Below are 22,815 nucleotides of genomic sequence, written 5' to 3'. Positions count from 1 at the left end.
ATTAATATTCTTTTCAGCGTAAAATTTCAAATTGATTTGAATTTTATTACCGAAAATGTTATTAATAAAAATAAAGAAATATACAAATGAGATATACAAATATAATGTGGTACATTACTCGTCAAACTTTAGTGGCCTTTTTAACTTATTAATAATTTGAGGCTTATTTGTAAATATAGCAAACAATGATTTCAAATTATGACAAAAATCTCGAACTCTTTATTAAGAATAACATTTAATTTCAAATTCATAAAAATAATGTTTTATATCGCGGGACGGCCGCATCTCGTCGCCAGCTTGAATTGGGTGGTAGGCCGGGCTAAAACAGCGATTTTTAAAAATTAATAACTGGTTAATTATTGCGAAAATTGCAAAAGAGTATAGGATATTTCACTCATTGTCAGTCTAGTCCGCTCTATCCATAAATAAAAGTGAGGCGGATATTACATAATACCCTGTATATACGGTATCTGATAATAAGTCTGTTGTTGCTAAGCGCGCGACAAGACATTAGGAGAAGTGCATTGTAAACAAGAATGACTATGCAGGAATAACGCGTGACGTTAGATCTCTGCACGCGTAACAACCACTACTTACACGCAAAAAAATGATTTAGTAATATCAGCTAAATTGCAGTAGCTGCTTTGAAATTAGTTAAAAGGCTAAATGTTTTGTTGCCATTGCTAAAAATTGGTGATTATAGATAAAATTCAATTACTACGAGATACAACTTTATTAGTTGGAAAGAATAGCGCACTTAGCACGAGCAGCTAAGAAAATAGCAGCTACTTCGAAATATATTACGCGCGCGATCCCGACATGCGATTGGCAATTGTTTTTGAGACGTTGCATATCAACGTATCATTACTTCGTGGTACAATACAACGGCATGGTATCGTTCTTTTCGTCCTATAATGCTGTTCGACGTACGTTTCTGCGCCTCTGTATGTACATACATCTAAATATTATTTGTTCCTAACAGCTGATATTTTTCGCTGCAGTAACAAAATTCAAAGAGCTAATAAATTGAGGTTTGGCAGCAACAACATTAGCAGTCCCTATTTCAAAGACACATTTTACCTGTCACTGCTAAATTTTAGCTCTTTTGACTAATCTTTTCTTTGCGTGTAGACGCGTATATAAACGCTGATCTGTCTCTCATTGCCAAATCGTGTGGACGCATACTAATTCACAGGTCTTTATTTATTAATTATTCATTATTTATTGCCCATATCATATGTATAATTACAAACTGGTACAGAACTTTTCTAATTCAATTTAACCCACTCTACCCATGACATGTCAGATGTTACACCTATTACTAAATAGTAGACACCTGTAAACTTCCAAAATATGTGATTCTTTTTTTCTTTAACATCTATCTGAAATTTAAAAATTATTTCAACTAATTGTTATGCAGATTTAAATTCTATGTGTGATTAATAAAAAGATTGTATCTTTTCTTCAATTATATTGTTACAATTTCGTGGGTTGATTTACATTTATAGTACATCGGGAAGCGATTTCTTCATATTTATCGCACATCTCGGGATAGCAAGACGCATCGTAAGTAGTTATACATTGAGAAATATAACAAGAAAGGAAATACAAGTTTACCTACGCGTACATTTGCAAAATATTACATCATCATTACAGGCTATAAATAAAACTTTATCAACATACTCGGCTTTTGCACATCTACAATGCAAGGTCTCTTGCAATTGATTCATATCTTTCACATATACATCTACACAACGAGGACTAATATATACGCTGGTATTCTCGTCAGTCTTTCAGCGTATTCAATATGGACAACAACAAAGTTGAAATATGTGTGCACGAAGGAAAATTAATTGGTGCTCTGGAGAAAAGTTTTTACGGCGACTACTATAACGCTTTCCGAGGAATACCATATGCGAAACCGCCAATTGGGGAACTTAGATTTAAGGTAAGAATAACAAACTCTATAATTATGAATAGATTTTAAGAATGAGACAAAATAATTTTATAAATTTGAACTAATTGATCGCTTATGGCGCATCAAGATAATTAGAGAAATACAAAAAGTCAACTCTTCTAGAGAAAATTATGATTAAACAATACTGTGATAAGACTGCAAATTAGTTGTGTTATGTAATGATTATATAATCCGTTTTTCTTTCATGACTATAAAGATTATAACCTTATTATATAATATGTTTTTATCTATACATATGTAAAAATCAAATAATAATATAAAATATTAATTAATTTTTCAACTTCATTGTTTATCATATAAATCAATTTGAAACATAAACGCCATTTTTAGGACCTGGCACAGGTGGAAGTGGCCAATTAAATTACTAACAAGTGAATCCATATACCGTCTTTTTCCAACCTGTCCTGCGCGCCGTTACTTACCGGACATATAAAATAGATTTTCGTTAGGTGGAATCGTTATCGTCAGCGAATTCACGTGTTATAAAAATCGCTAAACGATTTGATAATTATTTCAAATGTTATACTTAGCATTCATTACAATAACCCTTACTCCCCATACTAAATTAAAATTCTTATTGCGAAAAATATTACCTCAGCCAGGATTAATAGTTTATCATATCCTAAAAAAATAAGAAAAATACGAAAGGTTTGTTCTTTCAGAAAAAATTACAATTAGACGGCACTGATAAAATTATTTATCAGTTATATTACGTAATTAATATATAATCTTATAATCTGTCTGTTGCTTACAGAAAGAAGATTGTGATAAAACAATGTTTCCACATGCAATTAGAGAAATTAACGAATTAAAACAATGTATTCATAATCAATACATAAATTAATCTTCCAATTTATTAAATAATCCGCTAATAATATAAATTAGTAATGAAGTTTAAAGATATTCATTACGAAAGAAAAATAATTAAATAGCATAGACTATGGACGTCCAGTACACGTAGTTCCTGATTCATACGAAAATTCATTTGTTAGCTACACATTATTCTCATTTCCTACTAGTTGAATGCAATTTAGCATAAAAAAAAGTTTCATCTAGCACAGAGAATTGCACAGTGTGCGCGAATTTTGAAAAACCCTATGTATAAACGATTTTATGTATTTAGGATCCGGTACCAGCGGAACCATGGACCGGTGAGAGAGACGCCTCGAAGCACGGAAATGTCGCCGTTCAACTGAATGAATTCACACGCGAAATTGAGGGCGATGAAGATTGTCTCTACTTAAATGTGTACACCACGAAAGTCGAGCCTTCAAAGAAACGTGCAGTGATGGTATGGATACACGGTGGTGCCTTTTATGTGGGTTCTGGCGATGATTTCTTCTATGGCCCCGATTACATCGTACCCAAAGATGTAGTTTTGGTTACCTTGAATTATAGACTAGGCGTTCTAGGTACGTTGTTCGTTTCAGTATACAATCATTTGTGGCATTTAGCATATTGTGAGTATTTATGTTATATCTATTTCATCAATTATTTCACCTGCCCAAGCATTTGCTTTCAAATAAAATACAAAGGAACTAGACTATACTCCTTCTACATTTATGTTTATTTCAAATGAATTAACCTATAAAAAAACATGTATTAATATAACCAGGTTTCTTAAACCTTAACGACAAAGTGGCAACGGGTAATCAAGGTGTGAAGGATGTAATCTTGGCGTTACGATGGGTCCAGAAAAATATATCAAAGTTCGGTGGAAACCCGGAAAATGTAACTATCTTTGGCGAAAGTGCTGGTGGAGCTATCGTACATTGTTTAACTGTGTCTCCGTTAGCTAAAGGTACAGTATATTTTGTTACTATCAACTTATCGATAAACTCACAATAATTTAAATCTTCAAATTTCGTCCTATTTAATAATGAATTTATTTATAATTTGTCCGCAATTTTTCATCAACAAAATTGCGTTTTAAATATGTTGAGATATGGAAAAAATCTCCATGAATTAATTGAATAAATAACAAATCCATTCTGTATTCTTTCAATAAGTTTTATATAAATTATCAAAAAAATTGTTATTAAACATTTCTAAATAGTTGATTGGAATTTTAATTAAAAATTCATATTGGTGAGATGTTAAAACAACTAATAGCTTCCTGAGAGAGAGAGAGAGAGAGAGAGAGAGAGAGATATTTTTAGTAACATAAAATTAATCACAAAGTGATTAAGGAATCGATGATTACAAGACCCTGAATCGATTCTAACAATAGTTTGTGCATTACGGAAAAGAAAGAAGAAAAGTTCTATAATGATGATGAAAATGTATGGAATTTTGTTACGATTGTTTTATAGGTTTATTTCATAAAGCGATAGCGCAAAGCGGCGTCATAAGGTGTCCTTGGGCTTTTACCGAACGACAACCACATTCGAAAAACAAAGGTTTTCAGCTTGCCGGGAAACTTGGAAAAGCGACCGCAGATCCGAAAGTCGCTTACGAGTTTCTCAAAACAATCGATGCAAAGAAGCTTATAGAAACTGAACGAAAATATCTTTTGACGGAAACAGTAATTATCTGAACATTTAATAACAATTATATTGATGCATAAGTTCGTCCCGTTTTTAAAATATCATACCTATTATATTTTGTCGATATACATTTAGTCAGTGATATCAGCAATCTTACGAGTTGTTTTGTAACGATAATCAGTTTCAATCAAGGCCAAGATTTCGTTACTGTCAATTTCGGAATGTCGTCTAGAACGTTTCTCATCCGTGAGATAAAAATTTCAATTACGGAATCGTCGGAACCATTTACGAACGGTGAAATCATTAATAGCATCTTCTCTGTAGGCAGAACATATTTTTCTTCTGATCTGAACGACAGTTTTGCCATTTCGAAAATAAAAAAGCATAATATGACCAAAGTGATGCTTATTTTTATCCATGTTTATAAATTTACATGACTCACAAACATCAATCGATTACAACAAATTTGACGGGAAAGTTTCCGTTCAATTGCTACTTTCAAATGTTTAATACATTATATAAGTGTGAAGTTGATAGCAGATCGAAAAAGTGCACAATGTTTAAAAACGAGATAAACCTACGCATCAAACCAATACGTACGAATGCGATTACAGTATGCTTCTGTGTAAACGATACTTTCTTTGATAACACCTTCTTCGTAGGAACTTCAAAATTTTCATTTGATATTTTCACCTTCCGTGGATCACGAGTCATCCAATCCATGTTTCCCGGGAGATCCAGAGACGCTTATGTGCAACGGGGTTAAAGTACCATTTCTTTTAGGTTTTACCAGTAACGAGGGATCTTTTATTATAAGCAGTAACATAACCAGACGTGAGTTTTGTTTTATCTCTATGAATTGTTTATAAAATGTCTATTTTAATCGCTTAAAATTTGTATAGAATGTGTTCTGTTAAAAATAACATTAGTATTAGGTGATTTTGTAAATGTGTATTCTCAATATTTACAATTACGTTAAATTTTCGCGAGTAAGATTGAACATTTATCTATTTAAAGTTAGTAAATTTTACTAATCCATGATGTTCGAATGCATATACGTATAAAAACCATAATAATTCACCAAAATAACATGTTTGTCAAGATAGCGTTACTTTATCGTTTTGTGCGCTTATGAATAGTTAAATTTACCGTACAATTGTTGAGATAAATATAATATTTTTTCATATGCAGTATTATTTATGTATCATGCATTAAGCATCATTTTTATCAGACCACACTATATGCATTGTTTGTAATGCTTTGACAACAAATCCGCTTTGGCAAATATGCTTTAATTATTTATTTCTTAACGTGAAAGAAAGATTTGTTAAAATATTTATTACGTATCATACAACAATATGTATAACGGTCAGTACTACAGAATGTCTTTAATATTTCAGATTTCAACAAAGAAGATTTTAAACGAATTGATTCCAATTTTAAGGAATCCATGTTGCCCGGATTTTTATCTGCATTGTCAAAAATATCAGTCACAGCCGAGGAATTGCAGTCTTTATATTTTGGTGACAAAGCAATATCAGAGGAAACGTTTACGAATTACTGTGATTTTCTAAGCGATGAATTCTTCTGTCGTGGTATAATGGAAGTAGTGGATATTCAGGCAAAACTGAAAAATAATGAAGCAACGTATCTGTATAAATTTTCATACGAGAGTGATGCTTCTCCCATGAGAAAAATATTTAAAATTCAGGCTCCAGGTATTATCACTAATTAATTTAAGACTATCTAATAACTTGAAAGTTTAGAAAGTACTTATATCATAATTACGACATAAAATAACTCTAAACATTTTTTAATTTCCTACTTTAGTCTATACTAGGTAAATAATTTTGAGGAAACAAAAATAGTTCTATTCTATAGTAAATTTTATTTAATTTTATTTAATATTAAAAGTAATCTGTTTGTTAATGTATTTAAAAAATGAATTTGTAGTTTCAATTAATGGTTAAACAATATTTTATAAAGACAATATTTTATAGGTGTGTCTCATGGAGAGGAACTGGCGTTCTTGTTTTATCCTTATATGATAAAAAATCTTGGCATGTCACCACCTGCAGTTGATTCGGAAGACTACAAGATGATAAAGTGTTTAACGAAAATGTGGACAGATTTTGCTAAAACAGGGTATGAGAAATTTAATCTCTTTCTTGGAATATTTTATGTGTATGTTTTCATTACGATATTTCACTTTTATTAATCACGTATTAATGATTAATTTTTAATCTGATTTAGAAATCCAACGCCTGTTACAAAAACGTGGTTGCCGACGACTGGTTCACAAAGCGGAAAATACAATTATCTGAATATCGATACAAACTCGCAAATAAAAGTCTTCCGTAAAGGAGAAGAAAGATGGAATTGGGAAGAGAAAAAAAATAAGTTGCGACGTTAAAATCACGAGATACGGTAGTGTCTCGCATCAAGTATAAGCGTAGCTAGAACTGCGTGCACGAGACCGACCGTGTAGTTTATGTAAGGACGCGAGATGACAGGCCCTCAGATTTTCGGATCTCAACAACGGCTGATCCGATAAACTTCTAAGTAGACTCAATCGATAGCTTGGGTTCGATTTGCATGATAAATAAAAGTGTTTTTTTTCTCCTACGTGCCCCATAAGTGGAAATAATGTAATGCAAAATCCGAATTGTGATATTTTTATTTAAGAAACGCCGTCGTCGTCTTGGTCAACGTCGACCAAGGCTACGTTCGGAGAGGCGCTATTTAGCCCTATGAGCGTATGCTGTCCTTGTTCAACTTTTGCAAGTAACAAGGACAGAGCACGCTCATAGCGCTAAATGGCATCTCCCCGAATGCAGCCCAAGCAGTGGTGAGGAAAACGTCCTTTTCATATTTCTGATGCAACGTCGCGCTCGTAAGTGTCACTGGCGCGGCTGACGTGACTAACGTTACCGACTTCACCGAGTGCGCGTAAACGGAAACTAAGACTAGAGACCTGTAGCGCGATTCTGTAACTCGTTATGTCGTCGTTACGGGCTTTGCGCAGCTTTTCTACGGTATATTAGATCTGCGCAAAGCCCGTAACGACGACATAACGAGTTACAGAATCACGCTACAGGAGAGTAAACTCCAGTGCTGGGGGTGGGTCAAAATTTCAAAATCAGTCCCAAATGCGAAAAATGTATCAGTGTAACTATTATTCAATCGATACAAGGGTTAGGGTTCACTCTGCCGAAGTTTCAGTCAAGAAGATTAGTGACCAGGGGAGTAAAGTCCTGCTTAAATCAGTGGTGGCGGTAGATACTTTATTACATTTGATATTAAAACGTTATATCCAAACAATCGAGCATAAGATTTTACCGAAAGCAATAAAGGAGACAATAATACTAATGAGACAAATTCTTATACTTGTTCAATAAAAATGTATTGCAAACAACTTTAATACAAATAAATACTCTATTAAAAGATGGCCTTTCTAATTTAATTGTTGGATACATATCTGTCCTGATTCACAACATTATTGGTTATTAAAAAAACTTGGCACTGCTAAATCGTTGAAATATAACATCTAAATTTCTAATCTCTATTTCATAACCCACACGCGTGCACGCAAACGCACACGCATGCACGAAAGAAAGATAGAGTTTAATACTTGTAAGAAAGGAGGAAAAGCACACTTAATATTTGGTCTAGATCCCTGAACGCGTGACAACCACTAGACGCGTATATAAACGCTGAACTGTCTCTCAATGCCAAATCGTGTAGACGCATACTAATTTACAGATCTTTATTAATTAATTTTTCATTATTTTTATTGCACATACATGGTATGTATTATATAATTACGAACTGGTACAAACTTTTCTATTCAGTTTAACCCACTCTACCCATGGCATGCAGACGTTACACCTATTATCAAACAGTAGACACCTGTAAACTTCCGAAATATGTGATTCTTTTTTTCTTTAACATCTATCTGTGAAATTTAAAAATAATTTCAACTAATTGTTATGCAGATTTAAATTCTATGTGTGATTAATAAAAAGATTTTATCTTTTCTTCAATTATATTGTTACAATTCCGTGGGTTAATTTACGTTTATAGTACACCGGAAAGCGATTTCTTCATATTCCATGCACATCTCGGGATAGCAAGACACATCGTAAGTAATTGTACATTGAGAAATTGTATAACAAGAAAGGAAATACAAGTTTACTTACGAGTGTATTTACAAAATGTTACATCATCATCACAGGCTATAAATAGAATTTTATCAACCTACTCGACTCTTACACTTCTATTATGCAACGCCCCTTGAAATTGATATCTTTCACAATCTACACAACGAGAACTAATATATACGCTAGTTTTCTCGTCAGTCTATCAGCGTATTCAATATGGACAGCAACAAAGTTGAAATATGCGTGCACGAAGGAAAATTAATTGGTACTCTAGAGAAAGGTTTTTACGGCGACTACTATAACGCTTTCCGAGGAATACCATATGCGAAACCGCCAATTGGGGAACTTAGATTTAAGGTAAATATATCAAATTCTATAATTATGAATAGATTTTAAGAATGAGACAAAATAATTTTAGAAATTTGAACTAATTGATCGCTTATCGCGCATCAAGATAATTAGAGAAATACAAAAAGTCAACTCTTCTAGAGAAAATTATGATTAAGGCCCGGTCTACAATGAGTCGTTAGTCGTTAGTCAGAAGTCGCAACTATATGTTGATCCTTTTCCTTTCTGGGTGGAAGAAAAAGGACCGACATTGTATAGTTCCGACTTCTGACTAACGACTAACAACTCATTGTAGACCGGGCCTAAACGATACTGTGATAAGACTGTTTGTTAGTTGTGTTATGTAATGATTATATAATCTGTTATTCTTTCATGATTATAATCCTATTATATAATATGTTTTTATGCAATTTTGCATAAAAAAAGTTTCATCTAGCATAGAGAATTGCACGGTGTGCGCGAATTTTGAAAAATCCTATGTATAAACGATTTTATGTATTTAGGATCCGGTACCAGCGGAACCATGGACCGGTGAGAGAGACGCCTCGAAGCACGGAAATGTCGCCGTTCAACTGAATGAATTCACACACAAAATTGAGGGCGATGAAGATTGTCTCTACTTAAATGTGTACACCACGAAAGTCGAGCCTTCAAAGAAACGTGCAGTGATGGTATGGATACACGGTGGTGCCTTTTATGTGGGTTCTGGCGATGATTTCTTCTATGGCCCCGATTACATCGTACCCAAAGATGTAGTTTTGGTTACCTTGAATTATAGACTAGGCGTTCTAGGTACGTTGTTCGTTTCAGTATACAATTATTTGTGACATTTAGTATACTGTGAGTATTTATGTTATATCTATTTCACCAATTATTTCACTTGCACAACCATTTACTATGAAATAAAATAGAAAGAAACTAGACTATATTCGTTCTGCATTTACTTTTAATTCAAATGAATTAACCTATGAAAAAACATGTATTAATATGACCAGGTTTCCTAAACCTTAACGACAAAGTGGCAACGGGTAATCAAGGTGTGAAGGATGTAATCATGGCGTTACGATGGGTCCAGAAAAATATATCAAAGTTCGGTGGTGACCCGGAAAATGTAACTATCTTTGGCGAAAGTGCTGGTGGAGCCATCGTACATTGTTTAACTGTGTCTCCGTTAGCTAAAGGTACAGTATATTTTGTCAATATAAACTTATCGATACACTCACAATAATTTTAAATCTTCAAATTCCGTCCTATTTAATAATGAATTTATTTATAATTTGACCGCGAATTTTCATCGACGAAATTTCATTTTAAACGCTAATCATGTTTAAACGCTAATCACGCTAATATGTTGATAATATGTTGCGATAAGGAAAATACAAAACTCCACGAATTAATTGAATAAATAACAAATCCATTCTGTCTTTTTTCAATAAGTTTCATATAAGATTATATTTAAAATAAATTTGTTATTAAACATTTCTATATAGTTGATTGAAATTTTAATTAAAAATTCATATTGGTGAGATGTTAAAACAACTAATAGCTTCCTGAGAGAGAGAGAGAGAGAGAGAGAGAGAGAGAGAGAGAGAGAGAGAGAGATATTTTTAGTAAGATAAAACCTATCACAAAGTGATTAAGCAATCGATGATTACAAGACCCTGAATTGATTCTAAGATAGTTTGTGCATTACGGAAAAGAAAGAAGAAAAGTTCTATGATGATGAAAATGTATGGAATTTTGTTACGATTGTTTTATAGGTTTATTTCATAAAGCGATAGCGCAAAGCGGCGTCATGAGGTGTCCTTGGGCTTTTACCGAACAACCACATTCGAAAAACAAAGGTTTTCAGCTTGCCGGAAAACTTGGAAAAGCGACCGCAGATCCGAAAGTCGCTTACGAGTTTCTCAAAACAATCGATGCAAAGAAGCTTATAGAAACTGAACGAAAATGTCTTTTAACGGAAAATGTAATTATCTAAATATTTAATTACAATTATATTAGGTTGATGCAGAAGTTCGTCCCGTTTTCAAACGAAAAATTTAATATCTATTATATTTTGTCAATATACATTTAATCAGTGATATCAGCAATCTCACGAGTTGTTTTATAATGCTAATCAGTTTTAATCATTTAATCAAGGTCGAGATTTGGTGACTGTCAATTTCGGAATGTCGTCCAGAACGTTTCTCATCCGTGAGATAAAAATTTCCATTACGGAATCGTCGGAACCATTTACGAACGGTGGAATCATCAATAGCATCTTCTCTATAGGCAGAATATATTTTTCTTTTGTTCTGAAAGATAGTTTTGCCTTTTCGAAAATAAAAAAGCATAATATGTCCAAAGTTATTTTTATCCATGTTTTTCAATTTACATGACTCACAAACATCAATCGATGACAACAAATTTGACGGGAAAGTTTCCGTTCAATTGCTACTTTCAAATGTTTAATACATCATATAAGTGTGAAGTTGATAGCAGATCGAAAAAGTGCGCGAATGTTTAAAAACGGGATAAACCTATGCATCAAACCAATACAGGCGAATGCGATTACAGTGTGCTACTGTTTAAACAATACTTGCTTTGATAACATCTTCTTCGTAGGAAAGTAAAAATTATCATATGATATTTACACTCTCTTGGGATCACGAATCATCAAATCCAGTTTTCCCAGAAGATCCAGAGACGCTTATGTGCAACGGGGTTAAAGTACCATTCCTTTTAGGTTTTAACAGTAACGAAGGATCTATTGTTATATGCAGTAACCCAGTCGGACGTGAGTTTTGTTTTTGTCTCCATGTATTATTTATAAAATATCCATTTTTAATTGATTTAAATTTGTATAGAATGTGTTCTGTTGAAAATAACATTAGTATTAGGTGATTTTGTAAATGTGTATTCTCAATATTTACAATTACGTCAAATTTTCGCGAGTAAGATTGAACATTTATCTATTTAAAGTTAGTAAATTTTACTAATCCATGATGTTCGAATGCATATACATATAAAAATCAAAATAATTCACCAAAATAACATGTTAGTCAAGATAGCGTTACTTTATCGTTTTGTTCGCCTATGCATAGTTAAATTTACCGTACAATTGTTGAGATAAATATTATATTTTTTCATATGCAGTATTATTTATGTATCATGTAGCATCATTTTTATCAGACCACACTATATGCATTGTTTGTAATGCTTTGACAACAAATCCGCTTTGGCAAATATGCTTTAATTATTTATTTCCTAACGTGAAAGAAAGATTTGTTAAAATATTTATTACGTATCATACAACAATATGTATAACGGTCAGTACTACAGAATGTCTTTAATATTTCAGGCTTAAACAAAGAAGATTTTAAACGAATTGATTCCAATTTTAAGGAATCCATGTTACCCAGATTTTTGTCTATATTATCGAAAATATCAGTCACAGTCGAGGAATTGCGATCTTTATATTTTGGTGACAAAGCAATATCAGAGGAAACTTTTATGAATTACTGTGATTTTCTGAGCGACGAATTCCTCTGTCGTGGTGCAATGGAAGTAGTGGATATTCAGGCAAAACTGAAAAATAATGAAGCAACGTATCTGTACAAATTTTCGTACGAGAGTGATGCTTCTCCCATGAGAAAAATATTTAAAATTCAGGCTCCAGGTATTATCACTAATTAATTTAAGACTATCTAATAACTTTAAATTTTAGAAAGTACTTACATCATAATTACAACATAAAATAACTCTAAACGTTTCAAAATTTCCTAATTTCTAAGTCTGTACGTAAGTTATTTTAAGGAAACAAAAATGGTTCTATCTTATAGTAAATTTAATTTGAGTTTATTTATTAATATAAAAAGTAATCTGTTAGTTAAAGTATATAGAAGATGAATTTATAGATTTAATTAATAGTTAAACAATATTTTTTAGGTGTGTCTCATGCCGAGGATCTGGGGTTCTTGTTTTATCCTTATATGATAAAAAATCTCGGCATGTCACCACCTGCAGTTGATTCGGAAGACTACAAGATGATAAAGTGTTTAACGAAAATGTGGACAGATTTTGCTAAAACAGGGTATGAGAAATTTAATCTCTTTCTTGGAATATTTTGTGTGTCTTTTTATTACGATATTTCAATGTTATTAATCACGTATTAATGATTAATTTTTAATCTGATTTAGAAATCCAACGCCTCTTACAAAAGCCTGGTTGCCGATAACTGGTTCACAAAGCGGAAAATATAATTATCTGAATATCGATACAAACTCGCAAATACAAGTCTTCCGTAAAGGAGAAGAAAGGTGGAATTGGGAAGAGAAAAAAAAATAAGTTGCGACGTTAAAATTTAATTTACGTTAACAATTGGATTTTAAAATTGTACTTTTCCTGATGAGAAATCTAAGTTCTGTGTTTATGAGAAATATTCTCTCAGGGCTTTTCAAGGATATTTTTAAACTCACGCGGAATATGGGCACTACTATTGTTCCCCAAGTTCACGATCAGGTCTTAATTAGTACAAAAATGAAGATAATGTTTTTCGACTACGATTTACTAGAAATAAGTAGTTTTTCACGAGTTAAACTTTAAAAATACTAGTAAATTGCTACTAGTCGCTGAATTTTAAATAATTTTAACTGAATATTGATTGAGGATTACTCGATAAGATTAACTATCGTAACGTAAATAAAATGAGAAACAATAATAAAATATTGTTATGTTTAATATACCTACAGCATTAAATTTTGTGTGCTTTTTGTATTGTTAACGTGACACATACATCTCTTCGAATAAATATTCTCTCTTATATTTATTTTATAATATATATTCCGTTCAGATCACAGTTTATCCAGTTATTTTTTGTGTTTTGTAATATATGCGTATACTCAATTCTTTTAAATTTAAAAGTAAATTATTTCATTATTATAACAAAATTGTTTTCTTCGTTTAAATTAAACTTTAAGAACTTCGTGTCAAAGTTTTCCCTGGAGAATACCGTTAATATTTCTTCTCGCAATTAATATTTTCTTTACAGAAAAATTGACTTTAAATTCGATTGAGACATTGCTTTATCATCTTTACCATAGAATTGCTGTATATGTCGTGTAACATGTCTGAGAAATAAATGAGAGGTAAAAAATAAACAAGCATTGTTCACAGCATTGTCTAACAATAAGGCAACTAACGTTCGTAGTACAATTCTAACGTGATACGTCGTTGTTTCTTAACCCCTTGTCGGGACGAGCGTGCGAAACAACGCATATACGTTTCTCGCACGAGGCTCCTGGTCATTCTTTCGCCATTATACTGACTGTACAGTCCTTCGACAAGTTCGAACACATCGCTGATCGATCATTTCGTAAATCCTTCAATCCAAAGTAAACAGGTCGGAGAAAACGCGGGTCACAGTATCGAAGGTGCGCGAAGTTCGATACGTTGTCTTATTTACTGTTATTGTATGCGAAGGCGTTTATAAGAATGCAAGGAATCTTCAAGCGAGGAATCTTTTGGCCTGAGAATCGGTCAACAATTATCCGAATTAATTAATATCTTCTCGTCGCATTTAATCTTATGCCCGAGGTTCTCAAGTATTTGTTATGCCAGATATATATGAACGATAATGAATTGAAAGAACTCCAGTGTAACGTCATAGAAAGCCTCCTAATAAATCTCGTAATACGTATTCCTGTTTTATGGCTATGATGATGCTACTGTCGTGGATCCAAACGGCCCGACACGTAAGATTACAATCAACTCGTCAAAAAGTTTCGAACAATACAAGATCCTGCTGTCACGACTGTTTTATACAATTATTTTTACAAATATTTTGGAAACGGATTGACTTGAAAACTGTATGATTAAATGAATGAAAGGAGCTAAGTACTACGTCTTACTGTACACGGAGAGAATTTTCTCTTTATCCTGAAAATCATGTAATCGTGAGACAACATGGCATTTTGAAGAGTTTTACGAGAGTTTTTTTGAAATTTTATCATACTTTATACTAGTAATTGTACATATAATTAGTATACATTTTACTAGTAAAATGTATGGTAAAATTTGAAAAAACTCATAAAGTTCTTCAAAATGCCACGTTGTCCTACGATTACATGATTTTCAAGGTAAATTTTAAAAGAAAATTCTCTCCGTGTATAATTCAACATGTATCAATAAATTATTTATTATCAGTACATTTTCGAAACAATTAATGGGTGCATTCTTTACGACGTATGACTTTTTTAAACATATAAATCTCCTTTAAAAAACTTTGTTCTAAAATACACGATTTCGAAGGAAGAGAATTTGTGCTACTTTAAGATGTACGGCTTTAAAGACGTTAAAATGATTTTGAATAGTTCAAATGTTATTTATGTGTTAGCATCGACAAAAATAACTGACGAACAGCGAGCCAGAATGCTAAACATATCCGTTGATGTATCCATGAACGTATTGTACGAACAGAGAATTCTATCGTGAATTCTTTCACAAATTATAGATCGTGCGAAACGAACATTTCAACCAAATGAATAGCTGATATCATCGAATGGGTAGATTGAGATGTAAAGTATTTTACCTTTACTAAAGAGGTAAAATTACCAAGTTAATGTATAACGAAATCATATAACAAGAGGCAAATCATTTACTATTATCTTTCATATGAGAGAGATAAGGGAGGGAGAGAGAGGAAGAGAAAGAGAGGAGGGACGGTAATATAAAATAAAAGAGACTTGAAATGTGTAATATTTCAAATCATCTCTTCGAAAGAATATAGAAATAGTTGCCACATGCTAGTTACACAAGCAAGACTTATTTCACTGAAGCAAGTAGAATTTCAAATGGAAAATAACAGTAGTGATTAGTTATAGCAATGATTAATAACGTCTAATCGTTGATTGAAAACAGATAAAACGTCAGCGGGATTAATTTTATCGTATTATCGCACGTGTACTTACGCGATGCATCGAAGCCGGTGATGAAATCAGGACACGGTATATAAGCTGTTGATCCCGCTGGAGTGTTTGGCCAACAGGACCACCCGTCGAAAGTGAATCGACAGTACGGCTCTGAAATAAGAGTTTGAATAGGAGATTATAACAGACCAATGATCTCGTAAAATGCGTTTGACAGCGCGCCGAGATTAAATCTCAATATGTAAGAAATTACATAGCAATATAATGACATCGTAAAGAAAATTTATAACACCGCGGCAGTTGTCCACAGCAAATTGGACAAATTTCTCATGCAATTTATGACGGTCATAAAAAGAGACAATACGTAATATATTACTCATGATCACTAAAAAACTAGGAATATATCCTAACGCACAAAGCACACATTCCCTACACATATACGAGATCCGCAAGAGACTCATAAAATCTTCTCATTTCCCAGGGAAAAAAGCCATATATCCAATTTTATCTAATTGTATCAAATAATGTCAGATGTGACAAAATTTGATCAGATTATATCCAAATTTTAATGCATCCATTTATAAGTATATCAAATCAGATATGGTCAGATATAATCAGATAAAGCGGTATAAACTGTTCCTATCATAATCAGATAGGAACAAGCAAGAGAATGATAACCTTATTAGTACACACTATACTAACCCTGTGAGTATACACATATAATATATTGTACAATAATATACGGGCTTTTCTCTTCATATTTTTTGTACTGACAGATTTTATTTACGCGATTCTCAGTTGCGATTAAGAAAATATCATGTGGAACAAATACTTCGCATAAGTCGAGGAATGAGTGTGTATAGAAATTCATATGTACGTAAAAAGAGTACAGAGGAATTTATGTGGAAAAGGTGAACTAACCTTAAGATGTATTAATGCAAAATCACGTTTAAGGGATTTCATCGTGGTTACAAGCTCGAGAAAGTTCGCATTTGCTTACAAGATCCAAGTTTCGAAGAAACGCTGATAACATGGATTTCATCCCAGACCTCTTGCGATTGCGCTAACTTTTATTGAAAATAAATCACTTTCTTCTTTCTCTCGTATGACTAGTAGACTGAGAGAATGACACGTACGTGATCGTACAGAAAGAATCACTGAAAAAGCCATATAGAACATTTTCCCCTCGATTTCTACCAAGCCAGATAACCACACATTTTGTATATTATTAATATTACGGAAATAGTACAAATTTTCCAGGATTAATGTCTGTGTCCGTTTACGTTACAAAAATTTTCTTCATTCGTTCTGTCACACAAACATTTATATGTCGGACATTGAACGTTTCTTTGTTTCGTGTAAAACACATTGTGCATCTCACTAACAGATATTCCTTTGGCGAACATTTCACGTCAGAATCAGTTTCAAGGCATATACACTTTGAAAATTCTTATATCTTCACGGTTGATGGAATTGTTTTTCGATCAAAAGAATGCATTGTACTCGTAAAAATTCTCTTGATCAGATCTCTTGCAAACGGTTCAGAACAGAAATATAAAAATAAGCTTTTAAATCTATAGTTCTCTTAATAGTATAATAAAAATAAAGAAATAAGTGTATATCCAAATTTATCTCTTAATTAATTTCAAACAAGATTTATTTTAATAGAATTTTAAGATGAAAGTATCGCATATTAAAATATTGAAAAATAAAAACCATTTATGACGGATGGCTTCTTACTAAATTTGTGTTGGATCAAAATTAATCCTAAAATTGTTAAAAATCTTACCGGAAGATGTCAATTAGAAAAAATAGTTTAATAAAACTGATTGCAAACAGAAAATAATCTAAAAATTTTATTTTTATATAGAGAATAAAGAAAGCTTATAAAATGCAGTCCGGTTAATTGTAAGTTTATTTTACGTCATATCTATATGTGCTTGTATGAAAGAAATTTGCATGAAAAGCGATAAATTTTGAATTTAATATGCAAATATTAGAGAGATATAAAAATGTTGAATTCCAATAATTTACTAACTGCATGTCAGTACATAAATTTTAAAAATTAATGTAAAAAGTGTTAAAATCATTAAATAAATAAATAAATCTTATTGTGATTTATCACTTACAATTTTTCTTTATCAAATCATATGTGCGTAAAGTATTTTAGTTAGATGTCTAATGTAAATCTACCTTCTGGTAACGTAAAAAATCAATTGTACCAGTTTTAAGTATAAATACCTATAAGCAAGGTATAATATTGCTTAGTGATGCAATATTGATCAAGTTACCGATTATACCTGTTGTATAACGATGACTAGTATAATGATTAACTAAACTAGCAGAAACTCCGCTATCATATTAGGAGCCTATCCTATAATAGGGAACTTGCCTCTACAACTATGTGCGTGCGTATACATATATACGTACATACGCGCGCACGAATATACACGGATGAAAATGGTATATCATAAAAAGATAGAAAATAAATGGAAATCATAATCTAAAAGATGTATATTCTGAAGTATGTAGATACATCGTGGAAATTTTTAGACGGACTTCGGCAGATGGACTCCGACACGCTTGGAACGCATCGCTCGAGGCAATTTTACCACCACTACCGCTCCAGCTCCATTATCGTGTATCTTGGTGTATCTTTTCTCTAGAGGGAGTCTACGGTCGACGGCCAGTATTCATACCAACTGACTGCCAACGAACTCGTGAAAGACATTCTCTATAAAACTTCAGACTATAGGCAATATATGGAAACATCAAGTCGTCTTTTTCGCCAGTTGTTATAATTTTGATACAAGATTGTCATGTGTTATCGAGCAGTGAGTAATAGTACAATTTCCCTTCATTGTGCATACAGTTTAGAGTGTCACGTATCATTTACGAATTTGCAAAAATTATGACTGTGACGTTTATTAAAGCGTACGTGTTGTAATTGTGCAATAATGTGTTTTGCGTGCAAAATGCATACGTCTACAAAGAGATAATAACATTGAGATTGTTATATCACTAATTTATGTGCGTAATAATCTTTAGTCAACGGATAATTAAGTCCATACACAATGTACAGAACGTTACTGAAAATACATTTGACCTAAGAGGCTTTATCTCGTTTCACAATAACATGTCTTTTTTTCAGTTATAACCAGTGTTCCCCCAAATGAAGTGTGATCAGTAATTGTGGTTGGCCAGTTGCGACGATAACGAGCACTGTTGCGCATTGGTAGATCAGAGATTACGTAAGACGTAAGGTGTCGGTCGAATGTAACGTATATTGACGTACACGAAATCGCGACGAGCTCACTAAATCAATATGAAGGTGTTGCTACCGGTTTTCCTCGTGATTTTGGCTTGTGACCAAATTGCTAATGGTTTGCGAATTCTCGGTGTATTCCCGTTACACGGCAAGAGTCATTGGATCATGCAAGAAGCACTGATGAAGGATTTAGCGAGACGCGGTCATCAGGTAGATGTCGTCACGCATTTTCCGTTGGAAAAGCCGATACCCAATTACACAGATATCAGTATAAAGGGCACTCTTCCACACGTTGTGAACAATGTCACTGCGAAGGAAGTACAAGCTTTTAGCACTCCATCTATAGCCTATTTGGTGGCCGTGGCCGGACATAACATTTGCCAGTTGTTGAGCCATCCAAAAATGCAACAGCTGATCAAAAACCCACCGCAAGATCCTCCCTATGATATGGTCATTGTAGAGGTATGCTCGATGCTTTCAAATATATATGTTCAATCATTCTTACGTATGCATAAAAATGTGATGCAAGAAAATTCCTATTATTTCGATTTAATGTAGACATATTAATATTATGTCTACGAATCGCATTTTTAATATGGATTATAGATATTTTGATGAGTTTCGTATTGGTTGTCTTCAGAAAAGATATCAAACTATCCTCTGAAATTTTGTAATCTTCTCATTTTTTGGAACCTTGGTAATTAAACTTTAAATTTCTTTTTAAAACTTATTTAATATTAAACGTGAAATAAAATTTTAGTAATTATATTCACATCCCTTTGGATATTAATTCGCGAAAAAGGCTTTCGTCTCGGTTGTGTTCATTTTAACACGAAAGTTGTTATTATACTTTCTGTCTGGTAAAAATAATATAAATAAAGCATTAGCGGTTTCAGAAAACATTGTACGAAAGAATCATCAGGAAAGTAATCAGCGCAAATGAAAAATGGTATATAACGTGTTCGTATTTATCACGAGTTATCAAGTCATTATCACGAGATAAGATAGTATCTACTAGCACATAAAGTGTGACGAAATAATTGATTTAAAAAAAGCGATTGTAGTTGGAAAATTGTATAAACGAAGAACATGATTTTTTAAATATACGATATGCGGAGATAATTAATAAAGTTAAATAAAACGCGGTTGGATTAAAAGCAAACATAACATCATTAAATGAAAATTATTACCGCTTTTAACGAGATATTAATTAACTGACTCACGCTTCAACCTGTAACATAGCAAGTCGTTAATTATTCATTAATTATTAAATATTTATTACGCACGACAGACAACGCTGTCTAATTTTATTAAAGTTGCAACATTTTAGCACCGAAAAGCAACTTTTGACAGAGAAAATCCCGCCCTATTATGTCAATGATAATAATAATAATAATGATAATTTCGAGGCCATCGTAAAGCCATTAATTCAAGTGCTCTTACAATACCTGGATATCGAAATATTAGTGTTACATCAAAATTGCCAATTTTGCAAATCAACTCGAATCGTTAGGACTCTTATGACGATGCATTTTTTACAGAAATTTTTTACTGCTATAAAGGTTCTTTAGCGTTCGAATCAAGTCTTTTATTAACTAATTCAACTCATAAGTTCTAAAATTTTGTAAGACATTTGCACAACATTCGGCTATAAATAATCTTAAATCATATTTTAGATATCGTGATGCAAGACAGGAGACATTAAAATATGATCAGCGACATCACAAATATGACAGTCTGAACGCAAATGCTGCGTTCATATTATACTAGATGTCATAAAAGTAATAAATTATATGCGTGTGCGTGTGTGTATATACATATATGTCACAAAAAGATTTTATAATTTATGAAAACGAGTTAATTAAATTGAATTCCATCTTGGTTTAACAAATTAAATTAGAAATCTTAATTAATTAATTTGCATTATGGTTCAATTTAACTTATATTGTGTGTTTATTAAATATTAATGATAAATTAAATTAAGTTTTACGGTAACGACAATAACGTGGCTCTTGTAAGAAGTCTATTCGTTCGAATTGTACTGGCTCGCGCTTTCAAAATGGAACGGTTATATATTCACGCTGGAGGGAGAATGAGGAACGAAACAAAGCAGAAAGAGCAACTATAACGAACAGATGTAATGACACGTGAAATTGCCACACTCAATATAATAAACCGGGAACGTTTGAATCTCGATATGAGTTGTATGATACTTGTTGCGTTATTCAATTTGCCTCATTCAATGAATATCACAGTGTTTAGAGGTTCTAACGAGCTTTTACTCGTTTCCGAATGATTGAATGCGAAATGGAAAATAAATGATGCAAGAATAGGCTGCGTGTTAACTCGCGTTGTACTCGCGGCACGCGAAGACTTTACCTTCCGAATCTCGAGAGATGTAACGTAATCAACGTTAGCGTATAATTAAACCATTAATTAACGAACTTGTCAGGCATTGAAAAACGTTATTTTCGGAAAGAATTTTGCGAAAGATGCACAGTTATGCGCCGAGCTTTAAACACCGATCCCGAATTGCCTCGTAAAATCAGCAATTCCGATGTAATAATACCTCAGCATGATATTACGTATTCGCTCTTGTTACGCGACACGAACATCATATCTATTTTTTCTCTCGCCGCTGTGTGCAGCGACGTGTCATAATGATAATTCGTTTCTCCTCTATATGAGTGATATCTCGAGGCGACATCGCGTCAAGGTCCGACCGTAATTTTACTGCATTATTAAATGATCGTGATCCAGGCGCATGATGCATCTTTGCGAAACAAGTGTGAGACTAGTCTGTGTGTGCGCTTGATACTCAGCGTGTGATTACGAGATGTAACTTATTGAGTGTGAATAATTAATCGATCGATTGATAATATGCGCAGCTGTTCGCGGCACCGTGCTACCTAGCCTTCGGCCGTCATCTCAAAGTTCCCGTAGTCGCAACGGTAACCAACGCTTTTCACGACTGGCTCAACGAGGTATCCGGCAATCCGGCCAATCCTGCCTTCGTCCCGAGCATGTTCTCGATGTCCGGCCAACGCATGGATTTCAAGGAACGTTTGACAAATTTCTTCTTGACGCATTATCTCTCTTGGCAAATGCATTATTATACCAACCACCAATTGACGTTTGTAAAGGAGCACTTCGGCATGGACGTGCCGCATATCAAGGACCTATATAACGATATAGCTTTGTATCTAGTCAATTCTCATCACACGTTAAACGGAATCAGACCGATGACCACTAACGTGATCGAGGTCGGCGGTCTGCATCTCAGAGACGATGATAAATCGCCGTCAGCGGTACGTATCGACGAGAGTTGCTTTTCTCATTGTTATTCGCAGTACATTCTTTCTGGATACAATAAGTAGAATTTTTCATCGAAAATATGCGTATACTTATACATGTATTTTGCAAAAAATTTAATATCAGATTTATTATTTTAATAAACAGAACGTGATATTACTGATAAAAAATTGGAGCAAAATAACATTTTGTATTGCGCAAGATATAAAATTGAAATATAAGATTTTATTAAATTAATATCTATTTTTCCAAGCATTTTACATTGATAATAAACTCGACTATTCACGTTTGTCATAAAATTTTCATTAAAAATGACTAAGAATGTTTGATATTTCATTAATATTGAATTATACAT

At 32.9% G+C, this 22,815-nt stretch overlaps 3 protein-coding genes and 1 pseudogene across 3 annotated transcripts in view; 3 read left to right on the top strand and 1 right to left on the bottom strand.

Annotated features, from left to right (window-relative positions):
* Positions 1-189: 189 nt before the first annotated feature.
* Positions 190-22,815, bottom strand: part of LOC105563476 (calcitonin receptor-like) — a 47,732-nt gene continuing 25,106 nt past the window's right edge. Inside the window, exons 4-5 of the mRNA XM_012015091.1 lie at positions 15,923-16,033; positions 190-319 (exon numbers count right to left, since the gene is read on the bottom strand). Of these exons, the coding sequence (XP_011870481.1) occupies positions 264-319; positions 15,923-16,033 (167 nt within the window). The 3' untranslated portion in view covers positions 190-263. The remainder of the gene's footprint in view (positions 320-15,922; positions 16,034-22,815) is intronic.
* On the top strand, positions 1,761-6,958 carry LOC105563473 (esterase E4-like). The gene is made up of 8 exons (XM_012015089.1): positions 1,761-1,948; positions 3,102-3,390; positions 3,594-3,779; positions 4,291-4,502; positions 5,127-5,298; positions 5,865-6,182; positions 6,465-6,609; positions 6,718-6,958. The coding sequence occupies exons 1-8, from the start codon at positions 1,808-1,810 to the stop codon at positions 6,875-6,877; spliced, it is 1,623 nt and encodes a 540-aa protein (XP_011870479.1). The 5' UTR covers positions 1,761-1,807; the 3' UTR covers positions 6,878-6,958.
* LOC105563474 (esterase E4-like) lies at positions 8,800-14,113 on the top strand. The gene is made up of 8 exons (XM_012015090.1): positions 8,800-8,981; positions 9,476-9,764; positions 9,968-10,153; positions 10,733-10,941; positions 11,580-11,751; positions 12,316-12,633; positions 12,903-13,047; positions 13,154-14,113. The coding sequence occupies exons 1-8, from the start codon at positions 8,841-8,843 to the stop codon at positions 13,299-13,301; spliced, it is 1,608 nt and encodes a 535-aa protein (XP_011870480.1). The 5' UTR covers positions 8,800-8,840; the 3' UTR covers positions 13,302-14,113.
* Positions 16,536-22,815, top strand: part of LOC105563475 — a 9,859-nt pseudogene continuing 3,579 nt past the window's right edge.

This window comes from Vollenhovia emeryi, unplaced genomic scaffold (genome assembly GCF_000949405.1).
Source record: "Vollenhovia emeryi isolate VEMERY1.0 unplaced genomic scaffold, V.emery_V1.0 DF939175.1, whole genome shotgun sequence".
In the NCBI taxonomy this organism is placed as follows: domain Eukaryota; kingdom Metazoa; phylum Arthropoda; class Insecta; order Hymenoptera; family Formicidae; genus Vollenhovia; species Vollenhovia emeryi.
Note: the sequence above shows the minus strand (reverse complement) of the source record. Positions and strands in the feature narration are given on the sequence as shown.

Excerpts from the sequence above, each read along its gene's own strand:
- LOC105563474 (XM_012015090.1), top strand. The coding sequence starts at position 8,841 with ATGGACAGCAACAAAGTTGAAATATGCGTGCACGAAGGAAAATTAATT. Across the intron at positions 10,154-10,732 it reads TGTGTCTCCGTTAGCTAAAG|GTTTATTTCATAAAGCGATA; the intron begins GTACAGTATATT and ends ATTGTTTTATAG. Across the intron at positions 10,942-11,579 it reads AATGTCTTTTAACGGAAAAT|GAAAGTAAAAATTATCATAT; the intron begins GTAATTATCTAA and ends TCTTCTTCGTAG.
- LOC105563473 (XM_012015089.1), top strand. The coding sequence starts at position 1,808 with ATGGACAACAACAAAGTTGAAATATGTGTGCACGAAGGAAAATTAATT. Across the intron at positions 3,780-4,290 it reads TGTGTCTCCGTTAGCTAAAG|GTTTATTTCATAAAGCGATA; the intron begins GTACAGTATATT and ends ATTGTTTTATAG. Across the intron at positions 4,503-5,126 it reads AATATCTTTTGACGGAAACA|GAACTTCAAAATTTTCATTT; the intron begins GTAATTATCTGA and ends CCTTCTTCGTAG.